Genomic DNA, 22,944 nt, shown 5'->3' with positions numbered 1-22,944 from the left:
GTCGCGGGGCAGCAGCTTTAGAAGGGAGGCCCAGACTTCTCTCTCCCCAGCCACTTCTTCCAGCTCCTCCGGAGGAAACCCAAGACGTTTCCAGGCCAGCCGAGAGACATAGTCCCTCCAGCGTGTCCTGGGTCTTCCCCGAGGCCTCCTCCCGGTGGGACGTGCCCAGAACACCTCACCAGGGAGGCGTCCAGGAGGCATCCTGACCAGATGYCCGAGCCACCTCAAMTGGCTCCTCTCGATGTGGAGGAGCAGCAGCTCTACTCTGAGTCCGTCCCGGATGACAGAGCTTCTCACCCTATCTCTAAGGAAATTCTAGTGGAATTTAGACTTAATTTGAGGCTTTGTAATTAAGTTTGCACATTTTTATCAAATATCAATACTTGATACAATTATATAAATGTTTCAACTCAAACAAATTTTGAATGACTGAAACTGTTTTAAAACAAAATCTGGATTAGGATGAGCAGCAATTTCTACCTTGATTTAGTGTAAACTAGAATTCAGTTCTGCCAAGAGAACCAGAAGTCACTTCATACTGTTGTAAATCCTAAAAATGTACTGGGAAAAATGTTAAATAATTCTCCAATTTACATCAGTAATTTAGTGTTCTATATTTAGCTCTGTGACTTTTTTTTTAAACAGGTCAAGTATCTTTCTTCACACAACACCCTGAACTAAAGTTTGTGGTGATGAAGGCAGGAGTTCGTTCTGCTGCTGGTTCGATGCCCGCCCCGCCCCGCCTGCCTGCTGGTGGTGGTCAAAGGACCGCCAGTGCATGGCAGCCTCACTTTTGTCAGGCGGCTCCAGAGCAGCTGTAGTTGCTATCCAGTAGCTTGCCACCATCGGTGTGTGTGAATGGAAATGACTGATCTCATGTAAAGTGCCGTTGAGTGTTGAGAAAAGCATCACAGCATAAGGGTTTCATTCTGTCACCCCTCTGGACTCTGCAGAGCTGATTGACTGAATGCTGATGGGGGATTTGGTCGTTTGATTCAGGTGTTTTCCAAAAGAGATGCAATTGAAAGTTGCAGGATAGTAGCTCTTCAGGACACAACTTGCACATCCTTGTTCTTCAGATGAAAAAAAGTGAAACAGAGTTTTAGTTCCAGTTTTCTGTGAAGCTGAAAAAGCCTGAAGATGCAATAAGATTCAGAAAGCCACTAAATAAAAAAAATAAAGCCACTAAGTATTTATAATTTGGAGAAACTGTAATTCCACACTTTTAGAATTCTGCTTTTTTTTAACATAACTTTCCACAAATATATTCATTTGGAACAAACAATACAGAGGCTTTACAGCAAAAAAAAAAAAAAAAAAAGAAAAGAAAAATCAGAATTGAAATTATTGTGGGGTAAAAGTTTATTTTTTATACTGTGAAAATGACTGGTACAATTGAACCCTGGGACAAATTTTCAACTTTTTGCACAAATAGTAACGTAGGATAAATAGAAGTCCTACATAAATCCTGTGCTGTGGGACTCCCGGGCAGGGGCGCCGCCAGGAATGTTGGGCCCCCTGACAAAAAATTTGTTTGGGCCCCCGTGCGTAGCTACTGTTACAATTTTTTGAGTTTATTTGACCCATAAAAAAGCGTTACAATTTTAAAGGCTTGCCTCTGTCTTGCTTTCTTTGGTTCAATACTGATAATTAGCACAATATTTACTGCTCATGAATTGAACACCCAACAGTCCACATCCAGGATGCAAGTAGGTTGTTTAAATTTCTTCTATTAGTTTTAGATACTGAAATGTCTCTCCCAATGAACAACAGTCAAAAGCAACATGCAACCACACATAAAGCAATCCAGACTTCTCAAAAATGCTATGTAGTCGCATTTTATTCAAGCTGCAGTACATAACTTTAATAAAAAATATGTTTCCTCCATAATTGTTAAAGCTGTCACCATGTTGTAGCAGTTTGTCATGAGACAGATAATCTGTGAAAACAATCAATCTCCTCCATCTCCTTCCTGAATTACTATTACTGGTTAAAGTAATGCACCATTCTGACCAAAACAACCAATCAGAACTAGTATGACGCTCTTAGCACTGTCAATTAGCCTCATTCACTCACTGCTAAATATGCTAATGGTGGAGAAACAACTTATCATTACAAGAAACCGTTTATCTGCCATCATTGGTAGCTATGCTAACTAAACTGAGCATTCACAGTTTAAATCTGCACAGCTCTGTGCTATGCTAGCTGCAGCACGGCACAAATAAATGGGTGGAAGGATGAGCAGCACCACATGAGATTGTGATTGACAGCACTAAAACTCTCCTGCCACTGACCGGTTGTTTCTAGCACTGGGAGAAGGCAGAGGAAATAGATTTTTCACAGATTACCTCTCATACCATACTGTCACAACATAATGACAATTTGAAAAAATATGTACATTTTCTTTTTTTAATAAAAGTAACTGCAGCTTTAATTTCACTTAGGAGAGGACGTGGGTTAGAGCTGCTGCTAACTGAGTTCTCGGTTATTAAGTGGTAAAAGGTACAGGAAAAAGTTAAATATATGAATATGTTGGTAATTGTTTTCCTTAATTCATTAAATGGTAGTGAAATGGAGGCAAACAGTAGTCTGTAGCTAAGCCAACTATGCTAAATGGTTGATAATCTCACACAGTCTATCCACCTCTCTTGGAGAAAAACTGGGTTATAAATTAACACTCTTGCCTTTTTCTCTCTCTCTCTCTCTTTATTTTGTTTTTGAAAACCTGATTTTATAAGTTTTCTTAGCAGCAAAGTAACTGCTTCAGTCGTTCGTGGCCACAGCTTCTACTGACTGTAGCTGCTAACAGCTTCACTCTCAAGCGCTCCAAGCAGGAACGAACCATTTCAAGCAGATCTAACGGGGTCAGGGCAAAAACGGATGTGTGTTTTTTGGTCTTTGATGGGTAACATTACATTTTTACTGCTAAAAACAATATTCGAAAGTACAATATGATTAATTTTATATTTGACAGGACCCCAATTTTTTTTATTTTATTTCTATGAACAAAATATAAATAATTAAATTGTGGAGGGCCCCTTGCTGGTCAGGGCCCCTAGAATTGTCATCACTTTTCATCCCTTTACCACGCCCCTGGTCCCAAGGGAAGCGAATGGAGGGTTTAGGGTGGTTAATGGTTAATGCTTGTGAGTTCAACAAATAATTAAAAAACGCTTAAGGTGGTTAAAGGGAGAAATCCAATTTTTTGACTTTATTTGAAAAACAAAATGTGGCCACACTTGCTAATTCTTGTAATTATTTGAATTTCTCCACATACCTGAAACGCAGAGCTGCCATGTTGTAATTAGCTGGTTGTTGATTTCCTTGCTTCTGCACGGTGTCTCTGTGATGTAGTTGATGTTTTTACTGGTGTGCTCAGAAAGCTATTGAACTACATTAGTACTGGAACCACTTGGGTAAAAATAGCCCTCAGAAATACACAAAAACAGTGCATGTGCAAATGTTGCACTGATGAGAACAAGTTGATAAATCAATTATTCACATCCTACACATTGACATCCACTTTGCAATGAATTCTAGTCTAGATGATTAGGACAATGCTTGGCTTGACGGACTCGTTCTTGCTGCCAGTGATGGATCAGTTGTGTGTAATTTCATGCATGTATCCTCTGGTTATAAATGTCTGTGCTTATTCACTCACTTGACATCTGCCCTGCCCCAATATGGTTATACACACACAGACACATTTTCTCTTATGTCTTTACAATGACTAAATCACAAGATCTGGACTTTTTTCTTTTTTTTTTTTTAACTATTTCATTAATTTGTCCCATAAACATAATTAGTTTAAGTTAACTAACTCTGTTTGGCCTGAACATATGTCAAAGTCTTCGGGCTAACTTATAGTTGGAATAATTTGCCGGTTGGAAAGCAAACAAAGTTGAAAGTCCAAACTGTACTCAAAGCAGGAAGTTGAAATTTTAGATAAAACTGTAACTGATAGCTTGTTTCTTTCTTCCACAAGTCATTTGATCAGCGATGAAGTCAGCTTCAAGTTCATCAGGACTGGAAATACAAATATAAAGTTTAAGAACTTTGACATCAAACTGTGGTTGTAGAGTATTTTAAAGGTTTCTCATATGAACTTAGTTTCTGCTTAGTGCTGATTAGTAAAAAGGGGGACGGACTGAAGATGTGGGTCGATATTGATTTCAGACATTAATTTTGCTGTTATTGCTGAAAACTGATATTTAATGATATTATATATATTTCACTACCCTTTCAACACCTTGAAAGAAATGACCACACCGCTGCTTCTCTGCTTCAGTTGAAGTTCTCGCAGTTCTGCACTGCATCACCATTACTGTCACATGACCAAGCAAAGACCAAATGACCAACCTCCAACCTTCCCCATTCAGAAACACACAGCAACAAGATGGATGTTTTATTTATTAGACCGATAAATATGTAAAAAAAAAAAAAAAACTAATATCGGCTGATACCGGTGTTAGTGCTGACATATCATGTATTCTTAGCAAAAAGTCCGAATGAAACTGGAATTACAGAAACTGTGTGGGTCTCATCCTCTTTTTGTTTGCTCTGATGCCCAAAATGTAACTGAAAGCAGTGAATAAACCTTCATTGACTGTATAGTTTGACACTGTGTACAGCTCCCTTTTGCAGCATGTCTGTGAATCCCATCACAGGCCAGAAGTGTCGGTTGAAAGGCACTGCCAAGTTCAAAAACACGGTTTAAAACTCCTCTTGTTTTAACCAGAACCAAACATGGAGAAGCAACATTCAGCCTCTATGCACCACAAATCTGGAACAAACTTCCAGAAAACTGCAACTGCAGGTTCAATTAAAAACTCATTAAAAAATATTGACATAGTCAATAATAAAGATAAAATAAAAAAAACTATCAATTTCCAGATAATTTTTCAGCTATAGATTMAATCTGACATGTGTACATATTTATATTTGGTGGAATAATGTTGTTTTAAAGAATTCCTCAATGCATTGTTCTAACTGAGCTGTACCTTCCCATGCCTACCACCCTCCCCCACCAGGCCCTGGAATCCAGAATAATCAATAGTGATTTCACCCTTGGGTCTCCTTGCTGGCTACAGGGGCAAAAAGTGACCGAGCCAGGGCAAAAGAGGAGATGAGAAGAGGTAATGAGACCAGAGAGGTGGACATGAGCAGAAAGACAGGATGATAGGAAAGAAGCAGCTTTCATTTTGTTCCCAGATTTTTAAAACTGCACAAAAAMCCCCCAAACATATACGATTGTGATTAGATGGCATACAAACAGTATAAGCACCATAACCCATTGTCATGGCTGAACACCTGTTGTGACAACCAACAAAACACACACACACGCGCACACACACGCACACACACCGCCACACATGCACACACATGCAGCAGCTGCAGCAGCCTTATTTTATAGCCATAGAAGTCTAAATTTGTCTTCATTTCTTTTGGAGGTTTTTATATTTATTTTGGCTCAATTGGCCAAGTTTTCTTTGAGGAGACTGCATCACAGAGTTTCAGAGTCTGGCACTAACCACCCATCATAGGTCTGCTGGACCTGGTTAGTTGGTACATAACACCATCTGATGATAACATCATTTTAATTTTGAATGGCGTTTCACAAGGATTCTTAGTGGTTTGACGAGGCACCAACATAATCTCAAAATGTCCAAAGAGGAGTTGTTGTCGACGTAATCCTGAAAAACTGGGTTAGACATAATAAGTCTTCTAATTTTTGATAGGATGTGGTTGTGGTGTAGAGGTAGCGGCGTACCCCATCCTCAATACACCATCCATGGTTGAGTTCCCAACCTTGGGACCTTTCTCTCTCTTTGCCCATTTCCTGTCTGTCTGCTGTCAATAAAGGCCACTAGTGCCACAAAACACCTTTACGTTATTTTATTCTATTACCACTTTCATTTTACAGTCTGCTTTAGAAGTGAATTACAGTGTGAGCAGGAGCGTGAGTTTACCAAATGAGCAGCTCATGTTGACCGAGGTGGAGGTCACCTTTTGTATGTTCGTCAATACAAGCAATTATTTTAAAGACATCTGCAGTTGCTACATTCATCATCTGACATGTCCTTCCAACCAAGTGACAGAACTATGAGATACTGGACAAGTTCAACACAGAGAGCTTTAAAAAAGTCATGTAAATGGGAAAAGCTGAAAAGGAAAGAAAAGAGAAATAAACATGTTGTAGCAGAAAAAATGTATAAAAGAGTCAAAATAAAAGTACACAATAGCAAGAACTGACGAAAAGAGAAGAAATAATACAAAAGTCAGAAGAACAATAAAGGAAAGGTGCAGGATGGTGTGTGTGTTTGAGTGTGTGTGTTTAACCAAACCAAGGTGTAGAATAATTGAAGTGTGTGTTTTCAAGGACAGGTAGATATTGGTACTGAGGTAAGAAACTGCCTAGTCAGCAGGTCTGAGCTGATTACATCCTCTGTTTCCGATAGGACTGGAGAGGAGGAAGACACAGCAGAGCAGAGGAGAGACTTAAAACCCTGTAAGTGTGGAAAACTTCCTCCATATCCAGAAACAGTCACACAGTCAATAAACTTTTAAATGATTATCAGACATTTCAACAGGTCCTAGATTCAAAAGAAAACCTCTATATTAACTAGACACATTTTCATCTAAACATAGTTTGACGAATCATGAGCAAAGTTTTGTCTATCTGACTCCATTGCTTTTTTTCCAGATGCAAAAAATTCACTACAGGATGCTATTAGCACTGCCAAACAATCTGTTCCTAACCATCGATTATTTGATCTTAATTTTGCTAATTAAACTAATAAGAATAAACAAATGAAAATTGCGATAAATACACCATAATTTCAAATGTCTTATATAAAATCATAGCTCTAGAGTGGCAAGAGAAATTCAGGCAGAGGCTTAGAACAAAAAGAATAATGTACATATGATGAAACTGCTTATGAATTGCAGGTATAAACAATATGTTACCTCAAGAAAACATCACTAACAAAATGTTTTCAGCATCTTGTAATATTCTTGTTTGTATGCCGTGCAACATTATTTACAATTTCAGTCAGTTCAGCATTCAAGACAGAGGTTCTGCAGGAAATCTACACCATATTTTGTTCCGTAACAACGGGCTGTCGCTCAGGTTCAATTGTTGACCAGACATATTTCCTATGCAATTCCAGCCCAAAGACAAATATAAATTCTGTCTGAAAATGAAAAACTATTTTCACTTAGACATCAGCTACCAACAAATCATTTTTCCTTCCTGTCTGATAACTATGTTTACATGCAAGTATGCACAAAATCAATCTGTCAAATTCAAAATGGGAAGCAGGACCAAAACACCACATCTGAAACAAAACCTTCCAGCTGTTTGATTTTCCTTTGGTTGATGGTTACAACAAATCTTAGTTTTTTTTCATGCTAAAAAAGAAAAAAAACCTTTTCAAAATCTACAAGCTCCTTAGCTGCCCAAAGCCTGWGCAGCCGCTCCTTCTGTCCTGTCCTCCGTCTCTCGCTCAACAGAACGGGGAAATTGGACATTTTTCAGATGTTTTGTCTCAAGGGAGGAGGAAGAAGGACAAACATTTTGGAAATAAAGGTCAAGTTTGTGTGTTTATGCTATTTCTGAAATGTTGCCAACACTCCCTGCCACAGCGTCCCTTTTTAAGTCAGGTTTCATTTTGGTCTTTGGCTAATCTTAATCTGCCTCCTTCTATCAAAAAAATGTTTTCACAAGTCAAGTATTTGACTGAACTCATATAGAATTATTCATTCAGACATAAAATGGTTTTCATTCTACCAAGAAATGCATTTCATAATCAGCTTTTAATTTTATTTTAATTTGCAAAAGTGGCAAGCTAACTGTTTTCAGTTATGAATATAAATGTCATTTCTGTTGTTTCAGCTGTAAAACTGTTGCTATGACTGTGGAGCAACTTACTGCTTGTTTCCACTGGCATGTTGATCCTGTGTTCTTGTAGATGAGGATGGTTTTCTAATAGGAAGAATGCCTCATTGCTGCCAGCCAAATATTTAGCTACACCTACAGTGCATTAAAAATGATGATCCAATACATTAAATGTGAATACTAGTAAGTTGGTTTTACAATTGTTACAATCTGTGTAACTTGATTTGAATTGGACTGCATGGAATATTATTTGAATGAATCTGTATGATTGGATTAGAATGAGTTGGAATGATCTGAATCAAAGAAATTCTCTTATTTGTTGTTCAATATTTCTAGATTTTTCTGTGAAATATAACACTAAATTATTCATAGAAAATTTGCCTGTTTGTAGACTTTTTTTGTAGCGCATAACAAAAATATTCTAAACTAAATGCAGCTTTGGGAAGCTGAAATACCCAAAGTGTACCCAAAGCCAAAAAGTTACTTGACACGCTACTGGCTGGGGTTTGCAAAGCAGACAAACCAGGAGAGCCGTTCATATTTACTACTGATTGGCTGCATCCTTAGAGTGGATATGTTGGTATCTGCTGTAGTGCAAAGATTATTTTCACACATTAAAATAGGAAGTTATAAGCATTTTAGTTATTTGCAGGCGGATGTAGTCCCTCAACTGCCCGAATACCTGGTGCTATGAATTATAACTGTTTCTCTTAAGTACTCTGACATCAGTACTTCTGTTTCTTTTATTCTCTATCTGCTTTGTTTTCTCAAACCCCTGTCGGTTGTGGCACATGGTCTCTCACACTGAGCCAGGTCCACTGGACATTGGAAGAGAGCTCCAAACATGGGACACTGAAAGATAGAGGGACATTTTGTACTTTGACAAGAACTGAACTCTTCTGGATTGGTACTGATTGCTAACATTACTGCTATAACAAGGAGATCACACTAGACATATTTTAAGGGTGATTTAATGACATAGACTTAATAATGTTCTGTGGGGCCATTGTTTGTAATGGAATAGAACTTGAAGTTGTGCATGGATGTCTATGCAAAATTGTTGTAGTGACTCACTTGACTGAGAGTCCTGGTCTGTGTAGTGATCACCACCAGGTCTTTAACGGGACTATGTTCCAGTTCATAATACTCCTCTGACAAAGAAGTTAGAGCAATTTCTCTGTTTTAGACCATGGATGGCACTGAAGGTTTGCAGATGTTAATTCCAGACCTTATATGCCTTTCATGAAACCACCAAGAAACTTTCCCAGCAGCTTTATGTTAGCAGTCAAATCAGACGTCTAAGCAGCATTTCCAAGTAACCAACAGGATGACATAGTTACCGACTACTGAGTCCTATCTTGACACTTTCTTCGTTTTGGGGATCTTTTTATTTTTGGTCTTCAATTTTTGATCACATGTAGAACATCCTATTTGAATTTAAAAGTCATTTTCAATAACTTGCCTAATTTATTGATTTTGTCTCCTACTCCTATTTCATATCTTTGCACGTTGAAGTTTAACTTATGATCCAGTTGCAAATCAGCACTATTAGATGAAAATATACAAACTGGTAGAAGGTTGTCAGTGAAGCTATGGTGCATGTAGGCCTGTCGCAATAGGCAATTAATCAATTAATCATGATAAATTAAAATGAGCTAAGTAATTTCCATTTTCATGATTTACTGTTTTTCTCCTTTCTCTCTTTGAATCAAAAGCTGGAAAACAGAAGTCTTCAGTCTGGTGTTTTAATCTAAACTAGCCCTGTTTTTGGAGGACAATTATATTTACAGATACCTCATAATTCATTTTATTTGTTGTTTTGCCTGTTTTGCTTATTTATTTTGGATATTCAAAATGTCTCCCAGTTCCAGTGTTAAATGTTCTTCAGATTTAAAGTTTATTTATCTTTGAGAGCGTGTTCTTGCATTATTATGCAATTATCATTATATTACTTGAAAATGTTTTCAAAAACAACAATATTATAGTTTGTTGCAAAAACTTCTGGGATAATTTATCATCAAGCAAAATTTGTTATTATGACAAAGCTGAAATACTCTGAAACCTCCACCAAAAACCCAGGGGCTCTAAGGACAGAAAGTCACAAAACAAATTCAAAGAACTAGTTTAGGTTACATTTTACACAGAGTTTATGACTGCAATAGCCTTTTCAGTGGCTTCATCCAGGAAAAGGGATAGCACTAGACAGATGCCCTGGGACTGGACCAAAGTCTGTTTCTGCAAAGTGTGCTTTGGTCTGTAGAAATAGACCAAAGACAGGTTCCATCACCAACCTTGCCTTAAGGGACATAAGTGTCAGGATCTGGGGTTGTTTGAGCTTGGTGTTGGATTTTTGTCATTTTTAGTGTTCTTTAGGTTTTTCTAGTTTGTCCCGCTTTTCATTTCTGTTCTTCCTTAGCGATTATAGTTATGATTTTTTTTTCTTGTTTCTAGTTATTTTGTATTGTTCTAGTTTATTATGTTTCTTTAATCTAAGTTATTCTTTAGTGTTAGTATCATTCCCTGTCCCCTGTATTCTCTCTCTCTCTCTCAGTCTGCTGCCTCTTCTTCCACTCACACCTGCAATCAATTAGCTCATCATCCCAGGCCTTTTGTTAACCTCACAACCTTCCTAACATTTAAACCTCTCATTCTCACCCACTACTCGTCAGATCCTCACGTCTACTCCTGTCACTTCCCTCCTGGTTGGATGCCTTTTGATTTGTTATTTTTGTTTTGCCCTGGCTCCAGTGATTTTGGTACATCTTGTTTTTTCATTTTTTCAAAATAGCTTTGTTCATACCATTTAGTATGTTTAAAATATAATTAATGACACAATCAGCAAAAGGGTATTTTTTCAAATATCTTGAATTATTAACGTAATTTATAAAGTCTGTCCATTAATAAAATCAAAACTTCAACTCTACTGTAAGGTTGGTTAAGAGACACAACCAGAACTACACTGAGAAATAACACACCCATAAGACACACACATTCAGTCCAGCGTTAGGTTATCAGGCAGGTGTTCTCCACCACCTGCTTCCTCTGGGGCAGTTAAGCAAGCTCTCCTGCTGGGCTCTAAGAGGTTCTTATCCAGCCTGAGGATGAGTTGGAGTCATCCTGAGAGATGCACCAGTGAGAGTCAATCAGGTCGATGAGTGATTCGACCTTCACTCATCCACTTCTCTCTGTTCTCCTTCACTGCCTCTGCTCCCCTTAGTCACAGTTAGTGTCTGATCTCTAGCACTTCTTTAAATTTTTCTTTGTGATTCTGGCTCTGCCCTGTCATTTTCTTTCCACATTTTGGGTTATGTCTTCTTTTCTTACACTTATGTCTTCTTCAATCCTACATCCTAGTTTTATCATGTAAATGACTGTGTAAGGACTGAGTGTGAGAATATGAAGTAATATTTAACATATGCTTTGAGGAAACAACTATCCAAACTACTTAGGTTTAAGTGAAATATGTCTCAATAAAAATACTGCCATTCAGCATCATCAGTCCTGACTGACTCAAAAAAAGAGACTACCACTGCTTCAAGAAAAACTAAATTCCTTAACCTTTAATGTAAAAAGGTTTTAATAGTTTTCACTGAGGTCCAGGATAAAGTTTGATGTAGTATAGTAAATAACAGGAGTGTTAGGTAATAAGTTACATGATAATTTGCGGGGGACCGGAGGGTGTGCTCCAATTACAGGGGGGTCACACTCTTAAGCCTCCCTGGTAAGGTCTATTCAGGGGTCCTGGAGAGGAGGGTCCGTCGGATAGTTGAGCCTCGGATTCAGGAAGAGCAGTGTGGTTTTCGTCCTGGCCGTGGAACACTGGACCAGCTCTACACCCTCAGCAGGGTCCTGGAGGGTGCATGGGAGTTCGCCCAACCAGTCTACATGTGTTTTGTGGACTTGGAGAAGGTGTTCGACCGTGTCCCCAGGGGGGTCTTGTGGGGGGTACTCCGGGAGTATGGGGTACTGGGCCTTTGATACGGGCTGTCAGGTCCCTGTATGACCGGTGTCAGAGTCTGGTCCCCATTGCCGGCAGTAAGTCGGGTTCGTTTCCGGTGAGAGTTGGACTCCGCCAAGGCTGCCCTTTGTCACCGATTCTGTTCATTACTTTCATGGACAGAATTTCTAGGTGCATCCGAGGTGTTGAGGGATCCATTTTGGTGGCCTTAGGATCACATCTCTGCTTTTTGCGGATGATGTGGTCCTGTTGGCTTCATCAGATCGTGATCTGCAGCTCTCGCTAGAGCGGTTCGTAGCCGAGTGTGAAGCGGCCGGGATGAGGCTCAGTGCCTCCAAATCCGAGGCCATGGTCTTGAGCCGGAAAAGGGTAGTGCCCTTCTCCGGGTCAGGGGGTTGTCCTGCCTCAAGTGGAGGAGTTTAAGTATCTGGGGATCTTGTTCACGAATGAGGGAAGAAGGGAACGGGAGATTGACAGGGGGATTGGGGCAGCATCTGCCGTGAAGCAGGCGCTGTACCGGTCCGTCGTGGTGAAGAGAGAGCTGAGTCAAAAAGCGAAGCTCTCGATTTATCGGTCGATCTACGTTCCCACCCTCATCTATGGTCATGAGCTTTAGGTCATGACCGAAAGAACGAGATCCCGGATACAAGCGGCCGAAATGGGTTTCCTCTGCAGGGTGGCTGGCCCTTAGAGATAGCGTGAGAAGCTCAGTCACCCGGGATGGACTCAGAGTAGAGCCGCTGCTCCTCCACGTCGAGAGGAGCCAGTTGAGGTGGCTCGGGCATCTGGTCAGGATGCCTCCTGGACGCCTCCCTGGTGAGGTGTTCCGGGCACGTCCCACCGGGAGGAGGCCTAGGGGAAGACCCAGGACACGCTGGAGGGACTATGTTTCTCAGCTGGCCTGGGAACGCCTTGGGGTTCCCCCGGAGGAGCTGGAAGAAGTGGCTGGGGAGAGGGAAGTCTGGGTCTCCCTTCTGAAGCTGCTGCCCCGCGACTCGACCCCGGATAAGCGGATGAAAATGCGGATGCTTGGTGCTGGGCAGCGGAGCCGTTAGCTGTTAGCTTACAATTGACCAAAATGAAAAAAATTACAATACTGCTTTCTCCTGCTTAATTTTTTTTCTGAATTACAAAATTGATTATTCCAGTTTTAAGAACACGTGTACACCTAGGTAAGGGACTGCAGTTTGTTCTCAAATCCAAACATGCATATAGCAGCACACTGCCAGCTATTATTTGTCCTTCTAGGTGATAAAACAGCTGATCTGTAGCAAAATCTGTTTTGATGCTGTGGCACATAGGGAGTCTCTAAAACTGACTTCCATCGCCCGTTACCAATGAGAATTTGGAAACAGGCTAGCAGAGTGACACTGCTGATCAAGAGGTCACACTGGCTGCTATGTGTCTCTGTTCTTGTGCATCATCAACTAAGGGTGTAACAGTATCTGTATTTGTACCAAGAAATACAAGTACAGCTCTTCTTTGTTCAACCAACATATATCGAACAGATACCTATAGTCTACAAATGCACAAAATTTCTGAGAGTGGAACTCTATGTTCCACAGCACAATTTTAAAAGTAGTATTTAAAAAAAGCTAAGGGGACCCCCAGGTTCCATCAAACTCTGCTATGTAGGAACATTTGAATTTGTTTTTTAGCTACAGTGACAAAGACAATCACAGTGGCACAAAGAAAAAATGAGCTAAAGTCCAAATCCGGCTGCTTGTAGAATTCAACCAGTCTCAAACAACATGGGAGCTTTTACTACTGCAGAAATTGAGCAGAACACATGTAGTGTGTTGAGGGAGTCCATCTGACATAAATCATTTGTTGAAGTCTGTTGTCATTCATTTATTTTTTCTCGTGTCCAGTTTTTGGCATGTCAGGCGTACTACAGCTGACTGCCTACATGTGCCAGGGTAGATTTGCTCTACAAAAACAATATTGCAAGATGTAATCCTAATTGAATGATTGCCTTTATTAAATCAAGACTGCAGGCCTAAGTACATAGACCACATTGCTGTAATGGTAACCTGTGTTTGTTTGACCTTCAAACATTCAGATTATCTGTGTTGGTGTGTGTGTTTGGGTTTTGAGGGTATGTGTAAGAACAAGTGTGTTTTTGTTTAGTGGGTGTATGTAAGTGAGCTTCTCACCACTATGGAAACAATGGGAGGTCTGGAAGACTCAATGTCTAAGAACAGCAAAGGGCAGCTGGACTTGGTTCTGGAAGACCCCAGCAGACGGACACAAGGCACCATGCCAGGGCAGCCAGCCCCCATAAGGTTGTAACTTTGGCATGAACTCATTCTTTTATGTTCTTTGATGACCCACCAACTAATGCTGTTTTTTCTCTCCTTGCTCTGAATTCAGATTTGCTGCCACCATGATTTTGAACAATCACAGTCCCAGCACATAAGATTACTGAAAATAAGCATACTGAAAACAGCAAGAAGGCAATGTGTGTAAAGAGAAACACATTTCCTTCTTGCTGCATCAGAAGACCTCTCCAATCAGGACTAAAGGCAGCATGTCTGTTATCACTGGATGAACCTGAGCTGAAAATGTATCATTAGATCATTTATGTACCTCATAACATGCCTACAATTTTCCCCTCTTCAGTTCAAAGAACTTCCTGTTTCCTCAGTTCAGTGTAAATGAAAGAATTTGAGCAGCCTCAAACAGAGATGGGTTGAATCATTTTTGCTCTATTTATTTGAACTATAACCTCTCAATCATTTTTATCTATTTAAAAGCATTTATATTTAATAAATAGCTGGTAAACCACTGCTCTGAAACAACCTGATGCCTTTGACCTCAGTTATAAAAAACAATGCATTGTATTTATATGAAATTTGAGCTGTAATGGATAATTTTCAGTTTTCAAACAGGATTTAATCCTAATCCATAAAAAGAGAAAAAAGGTAAAAAAAAAAACAAAAAAAAAAACAAATCTTAACTTTCCAGGTTTAGTTTTGACAGGATATTTTTACTCTTGTCTAGGGAATGTGTGTGATGGTCGTCTTGTGTCAGTCCATGTTAATTGTTTTAGTTCATGAACTCTCTACCTACTCTGGGCATAGCCACACCATATTTTTATTGTTTGTTTCAAGTTATCAGATTTTTTGAACCGAGGATAGAAAAATAACTATTCATTAATAAGCAGACCAATAAAACAAACCAACTATAAGACAGTTGTAGCACACTAGCTTCCTCAATTTGTTAGTGTGTCTCTGATAGCTACTTTGTGAAATTTCCAGAATTCATTTGACAATCAACAGCTTTGTTTGAGAGAGTTTTTGCTTTGCTTAAATTCATGACTAGTAAGCAAACAAATTTTGGCTTTTGAACATAATCTTTTCACAAATTTATATTTTTGGGATTGATCTTTTTGATCCTCAGAGAAAATGTTTTACAATTAGCAAATCTGCACAAAAGACTGAACTGTAATATAAGTGTGAAATTACAATATTTGTAAGTTTACAATATCTATTTACAATATATGGAGTGCCAACTGCATTCAGGTTCTTGGTATTAACCATTTGACAAAATTTGTTGAAACATTAACTTGCAACATGCTCTAAGGCAGTTTTTAAATGTTTTTCAAGCAGGATTTAAAATAATTTTTTTTTGACTGATTTTACTCCTAATTCGCAGTCAGAAAAAATCTGCAGTTGTGATGATTAGTCAGGTAGGCCAGTCAGTATGTGTTCATTTAAGACAGCGTAAAGACTGCCAGTCTGAGGAGATCTGACCCAACTTCAGTTTCAGTCAAAAATGTGTTTGAATTTTTTTAAGTGAATCTGAATGCAGTAACTAATAAATGAGTCAACACAAAAAACTCTAGCTAACCTACTAACATTGCAATAAAACATAAACAAAACACCACAGACATACTCAGATATTTCAAACTACATTACAATAAGTAACAAAGGTCCTAAGTCAAACAATTCACATATTTGATATAAATGTAATGGGACTTAATAAGACATGTATTCTAAATGTTTAACATGAACCTCTATTTGAGGTTTATTTGAGATGATTGATTTGAATCAAACACTCAACACGAGTGCAGTACAGTCAATTCTACTCAAACTCAAATCATATTGCTTGTGCATTAAATGAATGTTTTTTCATGCTATATCTGACATAATGCTGATTTTATTGCACCGAAATGCAGGCAAGAGGAGGCAGATGGTTAAATAAAAACTGAGCTTTAATCACAAAAAACAGACAAAGTTGCAAAAAGTCAAACCAGGAAGGAGTAGGAGGCGATCATGCATGGTGTGTAGCAGAAGGAACTAGTGGAGAACAAAAGAACATGGGCTTATACACTGGAGAGTCGAGAAGACAAAAAACTGGTAGAAATTAATTACAGGTAAACAGATGCATGTGGGGAAGGAGCAGGTAGGGACAAACGAGGAAATGATCAACAGCTGAGACAGAGACCAAACTGGAAAGCTGAAAAAACAACTGAAACAGAGAATGGGAAGGAACAGAAAACCTGAGCGATCCACAGAAAAACATACTGTCTARACATAAGTAAACAAACAACTAGAGAAGAATAATCTAAATAAAAGCAAATAATAACTAAAGCAGAACACAAAGAAGCAAATGATTAGAATGCAAACACCAAAAACTCAAACAACCCAGAATCCTGACCGTATTTAACAAAGGCAGCAGAGGAAGCTGAGGGTCAGAGCCTCTGCACGAAGCAAACAGAGAGCTGGTTTTTACCAGGCTACCAACTACAAATATTGATATTTTGGAGTGGCACAAAACACCTCAACTTGAATCTGTGGAGGGAGCTAAAGATTAGGGTGACGGCAAGTAGTAGTGGGTCAGTCACGAACATTTCGGCTGGTAGAAGTGAACGATGGGATCCACCTCCTCACTGAGAGCCGTTCCTCATTATAAGGGCAAGGCTACAAATACAGCAGCGCAGTGAACAAACCATGATGTAGAGACAGTCAGAAAGTGAAGAAAAAATAAAGAGACCTTCTTTGCCTTTAGCTGCTCAGCTCTCACTCTTTCAGTGGCTCTGCTGTGATGGTGGAACTTTGTTTTGATTAGCATGGCAGCCTTGTGGCCAATCATGAGTGAAGATATAGGATCATACCATTAGGTAAAAACAAGAGGGGGACAGACACTCAGGTGAGTCTATCCCTCAGTTAATAGACAAAAATAATAAATATAACTGACACCAGTAAGAGAAGCAGCCTCTGCATGAAGATTAAATATATTTAATAATAATTAATTATTATCATGGGTCTGTTTGGTAGATATGTTTGCAGTGCTTTATTTGTTTTTGTTAAAAATACACATTTTGATTAAAATATACAAAAGTAAAAATGTGTGCAATAAAATAAATACATAAAATTAAGGAAGTTTAAGACTTCTCATATAGGGAACATTGAATGCAAAAGGGTTTATTATATAAAACATTCCTATTAGCCAAATTATAGGTCTTGGAAAAATAAAGCAGGGTCTAWGGGGCAGCAGAGGATAATAAACTAAGGGCCGCTTGGGAGCTGAGATACCAGAACACAATGACAAAGACACCCTCCATCCTAAAAGAATTGGATTGTATAAAAACATTCCAGGAGGATCAACAATTTGGTGGTTGATTTAAAGTGATGAAGTCTGTTGACTTGAGAGGGAATTCAACATCTGGACCAACCAGAGCTTGAATTCTGGATGGATGTTGAAGTATCATCCCTTGGTAAAGCAGCTTTATGATCAACCTCAAGTTCATGGCAGGTTTTCCTGCCGTCTATGAACATCTATTGTCATGTCTGTAGCATTGCTGACATCTTGCTGTTACACATGCTGCTGTCACACCCATCACATGTTAGATCCAAAGCCTGTTGAGACAGCTTCTCACTCCTGAATCAACAGGTGAAAATTTAGCATTTTACACAGCGATCAACACGCCCTGCATCAAATAAATGTAATAACAAAAATCACAGATTTTTATTTAAAACCTAAACACTCAGGAGATGAATTTAAAGGTTGATAACTGTTAATACAAAATGCAATGAAAAAACAAAAATAAACAAAAAAACAAAACAAAACAAGGTTTTGACTCAGAAATCCCAGCCACTGAGACACCTTTGAGGTCATTTCGAGGTCTGCGTGTTTTCACGTGAAGTTCCAATCGACATACAGTCACGCGCACGCGGGAAGAATTCCTCCACATAATAATCTAATAAAACTGAGGGACGCAGGCGGATGCACATTGTAGCGCATTAATAACTGTATTGGGCACTGGCGTGTTCACACACACAAACACACACATTTGTCATCGATTAATACATCGTTTCCCATGATGCTCAAGCAGCAGCACAGAGCACACACAGGTGCACACACACTTGCAGAAGAGAGCAGCAGCAGCAACGGCAGTCATGTGTTTCCGACCTGTAACCAGCCGCATGCCTGCCAGTCTCAGGCGCGCGCCAGCACGCACGCCCCAGCTCTCCTCTGGGAAGGGTAGAATCCCAACACCCCCTCCCCTCCCATACACCCCTCAAAGCGGACACGGAGCAGCCTGCAAACCGCCCGAGTCTGTGCAGCTGCAGCATGCAGTGAGGAAAAAACGCACTAATTCAGAGCTGTGTTACCGTTCTTTCCGCGTTGGGTCCTGCTGGATGCTGGGCTTTGTGGGCGCCATCTTCCTGTAACAATTAATTGGATCTCTTACTTTCCCTCCTCCTTCGCTCCCCCTCCTCAGCTGTCTATGTGGACACGGAGCCGCGGCGCGGTGCGGCGCCCTGACAGCAATGCGTCATGGTCGGCGTGTTAAGACAAAAGCCATGTCTGTGTGTGGAAGTGTGAACGTAGGGGATCTGCGCGTGCGTGCTCCCTGTGCGCGTGTTTTTTCCTCGGCTCGGCGCTCAGGATCGTGAAAACAACGGCTCGTGGGGGAACCGATGCGGCCGCACGAGCATGCCAAGCGGCGTGAGGAAGGGGAGCGGGGTGGATGCCTCGTAGATGCCGCTGTCCTGGCTCCTTCTGTCCGTCTCTCAGTCCGTCCCTCCACGTACACGAGTTGTTTCTTTGGCACTTCACAGGAATTTCCAGCATGCGATCCGGAGTAGAAAAAATGAAAGGCAAACAGACGCGTCAAATCTCCCCAATCTCGCCGCTTCCGCAGCGTCTGTTTCCGTAGAATCCCCGTGGCAGAGCGTCTCTCCAGCCAAAGTCCCTGTGGTTTTTCTGGAGTACTTTTCCCTCCTCTGGCTGCTGATGGGAAAAAGGGACACCCCACATCGCTAGTATTTTCTCCAGCCCAGGCGCAACAACGCCACACTGTAACATCTGGACTCAGCTTGCGTGTCTCTGCGTGCGTGTGTGTGTGTGCGTGTGTGTGTGTGTGTGTGCGTGCGTGTGTGTGTGTTTAAATCAATTGATCATTTTATTTTCTCACTGCATTCCTTTTGAGCTGGTAGTGTGAGTTCATTATCCTTATTTGAACTATTTTACCTTTAAAAAGAAATAATTAAATAAAAACATGGTGAAGGCATGATGGGGAATAAATTCAGTTATTACTTGAGTCTCCAAACTTTTACACACACCCTTCGCTCCTGTCCACCTGCTTCACTTTGTGATAAAATAAACTCACCACAGCCAAAGTCTAAGATTTCAAAACCAAACTTTATCCTGCTGCCTTACTGATGTACTTGTAGACAAAGATCTTTTAGATGACGACAGTCTAAGCTACATGGAGGTCTGAACGTGGACGTGTCCTCACTTCCTGTGTTTTAGACCACTAAATTATATTCTCCCCTAAGCTCACATATTTGCAAATCAGAAATAGTTCATTATCTTCCAACACAGACTCCCACCTGCTTCATATTTCTACCCGTTTCCCTCCACATTCATTTGAATTGCACCATTTTTGATGTATAATTCATCAGAACCTATTCGGTGTGCTGTGTGATTAACCCCAAGGCTGCAGCCCCTGGAAGCCCAGTCCCCCCTTCCCCCTTTCGGCACCAATGACCTGTCAAGGTCAGAGGCATGCTAGGTATTCTCCACGCAAACACAAGAGTTACAGGTGCTGCAATGGTGGAAAAAAGGAGACTATAGAAGGAGAAGAGTGGACTCCATTTGGCTGCCGATAGGAGCTGGACCCCCCACCCCCCGGCCCCTCATTCATCGATCAACACATGCCGTATAATTCTAAGAAAAGCCGTCAACAGATTCTTTCAACATGCTCCATTCGTCATTTTGCCAGCCGCTGCAAAACTTAGAAACAGAAAAGTTGGTTGATTGTTTCACTGAACTGCAAAATACATAAATTTAGATATATTTAGAACTGAACTAGTCCCCAGTTCTTCCACTGTTTGCCTATTTGTCTAGATATATTGGAGTAAAATTCAAGCAAACTGTTCTGATTAAAAAGCAGTCCAGTCTCAGCTTCGCCACTACTTAGAGCTTTTCCTGAAACAAGGTCTAATTATTTAAATCCCAGACGAATGTCTACAGCAATGTATAAAACTTAAAAGTTTGAGGGTTTTCATCTTTAATCAGTGGACATCTGTACTCCTGCTGTTAGTTTACAAAGTGAAACTAGAGCAGCTAGTGAGAGACAATATGTTTATATCCCCCGCTTGGTGAAGGACCCTTGTCTCTACATCTCAACTCTGCTTACTGGTAGCTCTAGAACAAAGGARACATGGATAATGGAGCATAATGTGTAAACATATTAGCTCCCAGCTGTTTGTTGAAGGAAATACGAATAGAAAAAAGCAAAAAGGCCAGCTTGATGACGGGGCGATAAAGACAAGAGAAAACACGTCTGCTGCTGGTGGAAATCTCGTGTAAATCACTAAAACATTTTACACAAAACCCAACAATTAGACGAGCTTCTTTAGACAATTAAGGCTGTCATCAAGGTTCTTTAAAGCTTTCATGAAAGTCCATCGGCAGCCACATGTCAATAAAGTTAAATCCCACATGAATATGGGCACAAACACTCTCCAAAATKTAACACAGAAAGATACACCATGTGTTCTTAGACACTTGAAGTGCAAACATAACAGCTTCTTTGCCTGTTGTTTGTTGATTAGGCGGCTGAGACCGTCTCATTGCACTCACAGAGCTCCCTGCTGTGATTTATGGCATATCTGCTTTCCATAGCTCACCCGTAGCGACATGGACAGGTTTGGGAGTAATAATGTATGTTGGAGATTTGTTATGTCTTGTTTTGCATCCAGAGAAAAAAAGAACAGCAAGGTTATAATTCTGATTCAAAGTGGAAATAAAAGAGAAGCGGTGAATTATTGCAATGTTTTTCTTGATGGCATTCATCTCTCCGTTTCTGATCAATTGTCTTGTATTTTAGGAAAACATCCATTCTTTCTCACTGACTTACCAACAATCTATGTGTGTATTTAGGCAGCCTTGATTTAGTGAATGTGCACTAAATCAACTATGCTGCCTGTTCATCTGTCTGGTTTGGCAGATGCACATTTTAAATTCCCATTTTTTGATAAGCAAATCTCTAAACAAAATAATATGTTTTTAGAAGCTTTTGAATATCCTAAATACATTTGTTAATTTTTTTTCTCATTTAGCTTTTTCTTTTTGCTCCATTAACAGTTTTAGGGGAAAAATACACCAAACAGGTGAAAATATTCTTTTTGATTTTAAGTTATTAGAAAACATGTCATAAACAGTTTTTCACCCAAAGTCAAAAAATTCTAAAATTATCTGTAATTTCCTAATGTTCAGGTGGAGATACTAAATTATAGTCATGTCTGAAAACCTTTTTCCACATCCATTGAGTTAGAGACGCCCAATAATACAGTTCAGAAAACACAGATTGTACAGATGCAGAATTGAATTGAATAAAATCCAATAAACATCATTTTTAATTTTTTTTATTCACTGTTTGGACTCTTTTCATTTTGTTCCATTTTAGGTAACCCTGAGACAATATGTTTCTATTCTCACAACTAGAATATCGCTACAGATCAAAAGTCCCGCTAAATCCCCACTAACCTTTGCTGGTATGCGGAAATTCCCTGGACACCCTGTGGGGTCCCGTTAGTGGCTCCTGGTACCGGAACCGGTACCCGACCTACAGGGGGTCCAGTCACCATCCCTCCGGCTCCGCCTCCTCCACCACCAGACCCGACTCCTCCGGTCGCCGAGGCCGTCACCTGGACGCTGAAATCCGGGAAGATCCTGATCATGGTCCTGGCTGTCTCCGGTGCGCTGCTACCTCAACTCCGGTCGCCACTGATGGAGTCACTGCTGGGTTCGACTGAACAGTGAAATTCAAACGGAGACCAAAACAGCAATCTTCTTTCTTCTCAGCGAACCTCGGATAGAACTTTGAAGCAGAATTCAGACTCTGGACCCAGTGACTAAACAGTCACAACTCAATCAACTAAGAGATAGTAGAAATTACTGAGTATATAAGAACATCAAATAAGTGCTGCAAACATTCTTGTATTTTTTTTATGACAATTGATTTATGATTTTCTTCTTTTGCTTTTTCTTCGCCTCTCCTTTTAGCTCTATTCATCAAAAAAAAGCCATCCTGCCACAGATAATGGTCCTGGTGTCCGGCGCGCTGTTTGCAACCTCTCCTTTCCTCCCGAACTCAACAAATGAGAGAAGTCATTATTTCACCGAAGAAAGCCTAATAGAAGTGTTTGGAACGCCGGGCAGGAGACTCCTGCTTTAAGCGGTCGCCGCCGCCGGAGCCCCCGCCGTGAAAAGCATCCCGTCCCCGGACCTTCCTCCCTGCGGTGCCTGCTAGCAGCTCAGTGCCGGTGTGGGAGCGGGGAGCTCTGGAGGAGCCCGGAGCAGACAGTCGGTCAGTCAGTCAGCTGCACCAACTCGCCAATGAGGAGCTACACAGCGATACAGCGTGTGTCGGTATGTCGATGAGCGGTTACGTGTGTGTGCGTGTTTCTGTGTCTGTGCTAACACACACACACACGCACGCACACACACACACACGGACAGACAGAGAAGAGAGGGGAACCGTGCAGCTGGAGGAATTTGTTACTCTGACTATAAGACGAACTGCTTATTCTTATACACACGCGCACACACACTTTCTCTCTTTATAATA

At 40.4% G+C, this 22,944-nt stretch overlaps 1 protein-coding gene across 3 annotated transcripts in view; it reads right to left on the bottom strand.

The window, feature by feature from the left end:
* npas3 (neuronal PAS domain protein 3) overlaps window positions 1-22,869 on the bottom strand; it is a 301,093-nt gene extending 278,224 nt beyond the window's left edge. For 2 of the 3 annotated variants that reach the window (XM_008398667.2, XM_008398668.2), the window contains exon 1: window positions 18,476-19,239. In XM_008398667.2, coding sequence (XP_008396889.1) covers window positions 18,476-18,525 — 50 coding nt within the window. In that variant the 5' untranslated portion in view covers window positions 18,526-19,239. Of the gene's footprint in view, window positions 1-18,475; window positions 19,240-21,860 lie in introns of those variants that run through there. The other variant, XM_008398666.2, reaches the window with a different exon arrangement.
* Between the last annotated feature and the right edge of the window lie 75 nt (window positions 22,870-22,944).

The sequence above is a fragment of the Poecilia reticulata genome, linkage group LG22 (assembly GCF_000633615.1).
Source record: "Poecilia reticulata strain Guanapo linkage group LG22, Guppy_female_1.0+MT, whole genome shotgun sequence".
Classification (NCBI taxonomy): Eukaryota; Metazoa; Chordata; class Actinopteri; order Cyprinodontiformes; family Poeciliidae; genus Poecilia; species Poecilia reticulata.
The sequence above is the reverse complement of the archived record's forward strand: the minus strand, read 5'-3'. Positions and strand labels throughout refer to the sequence as shown.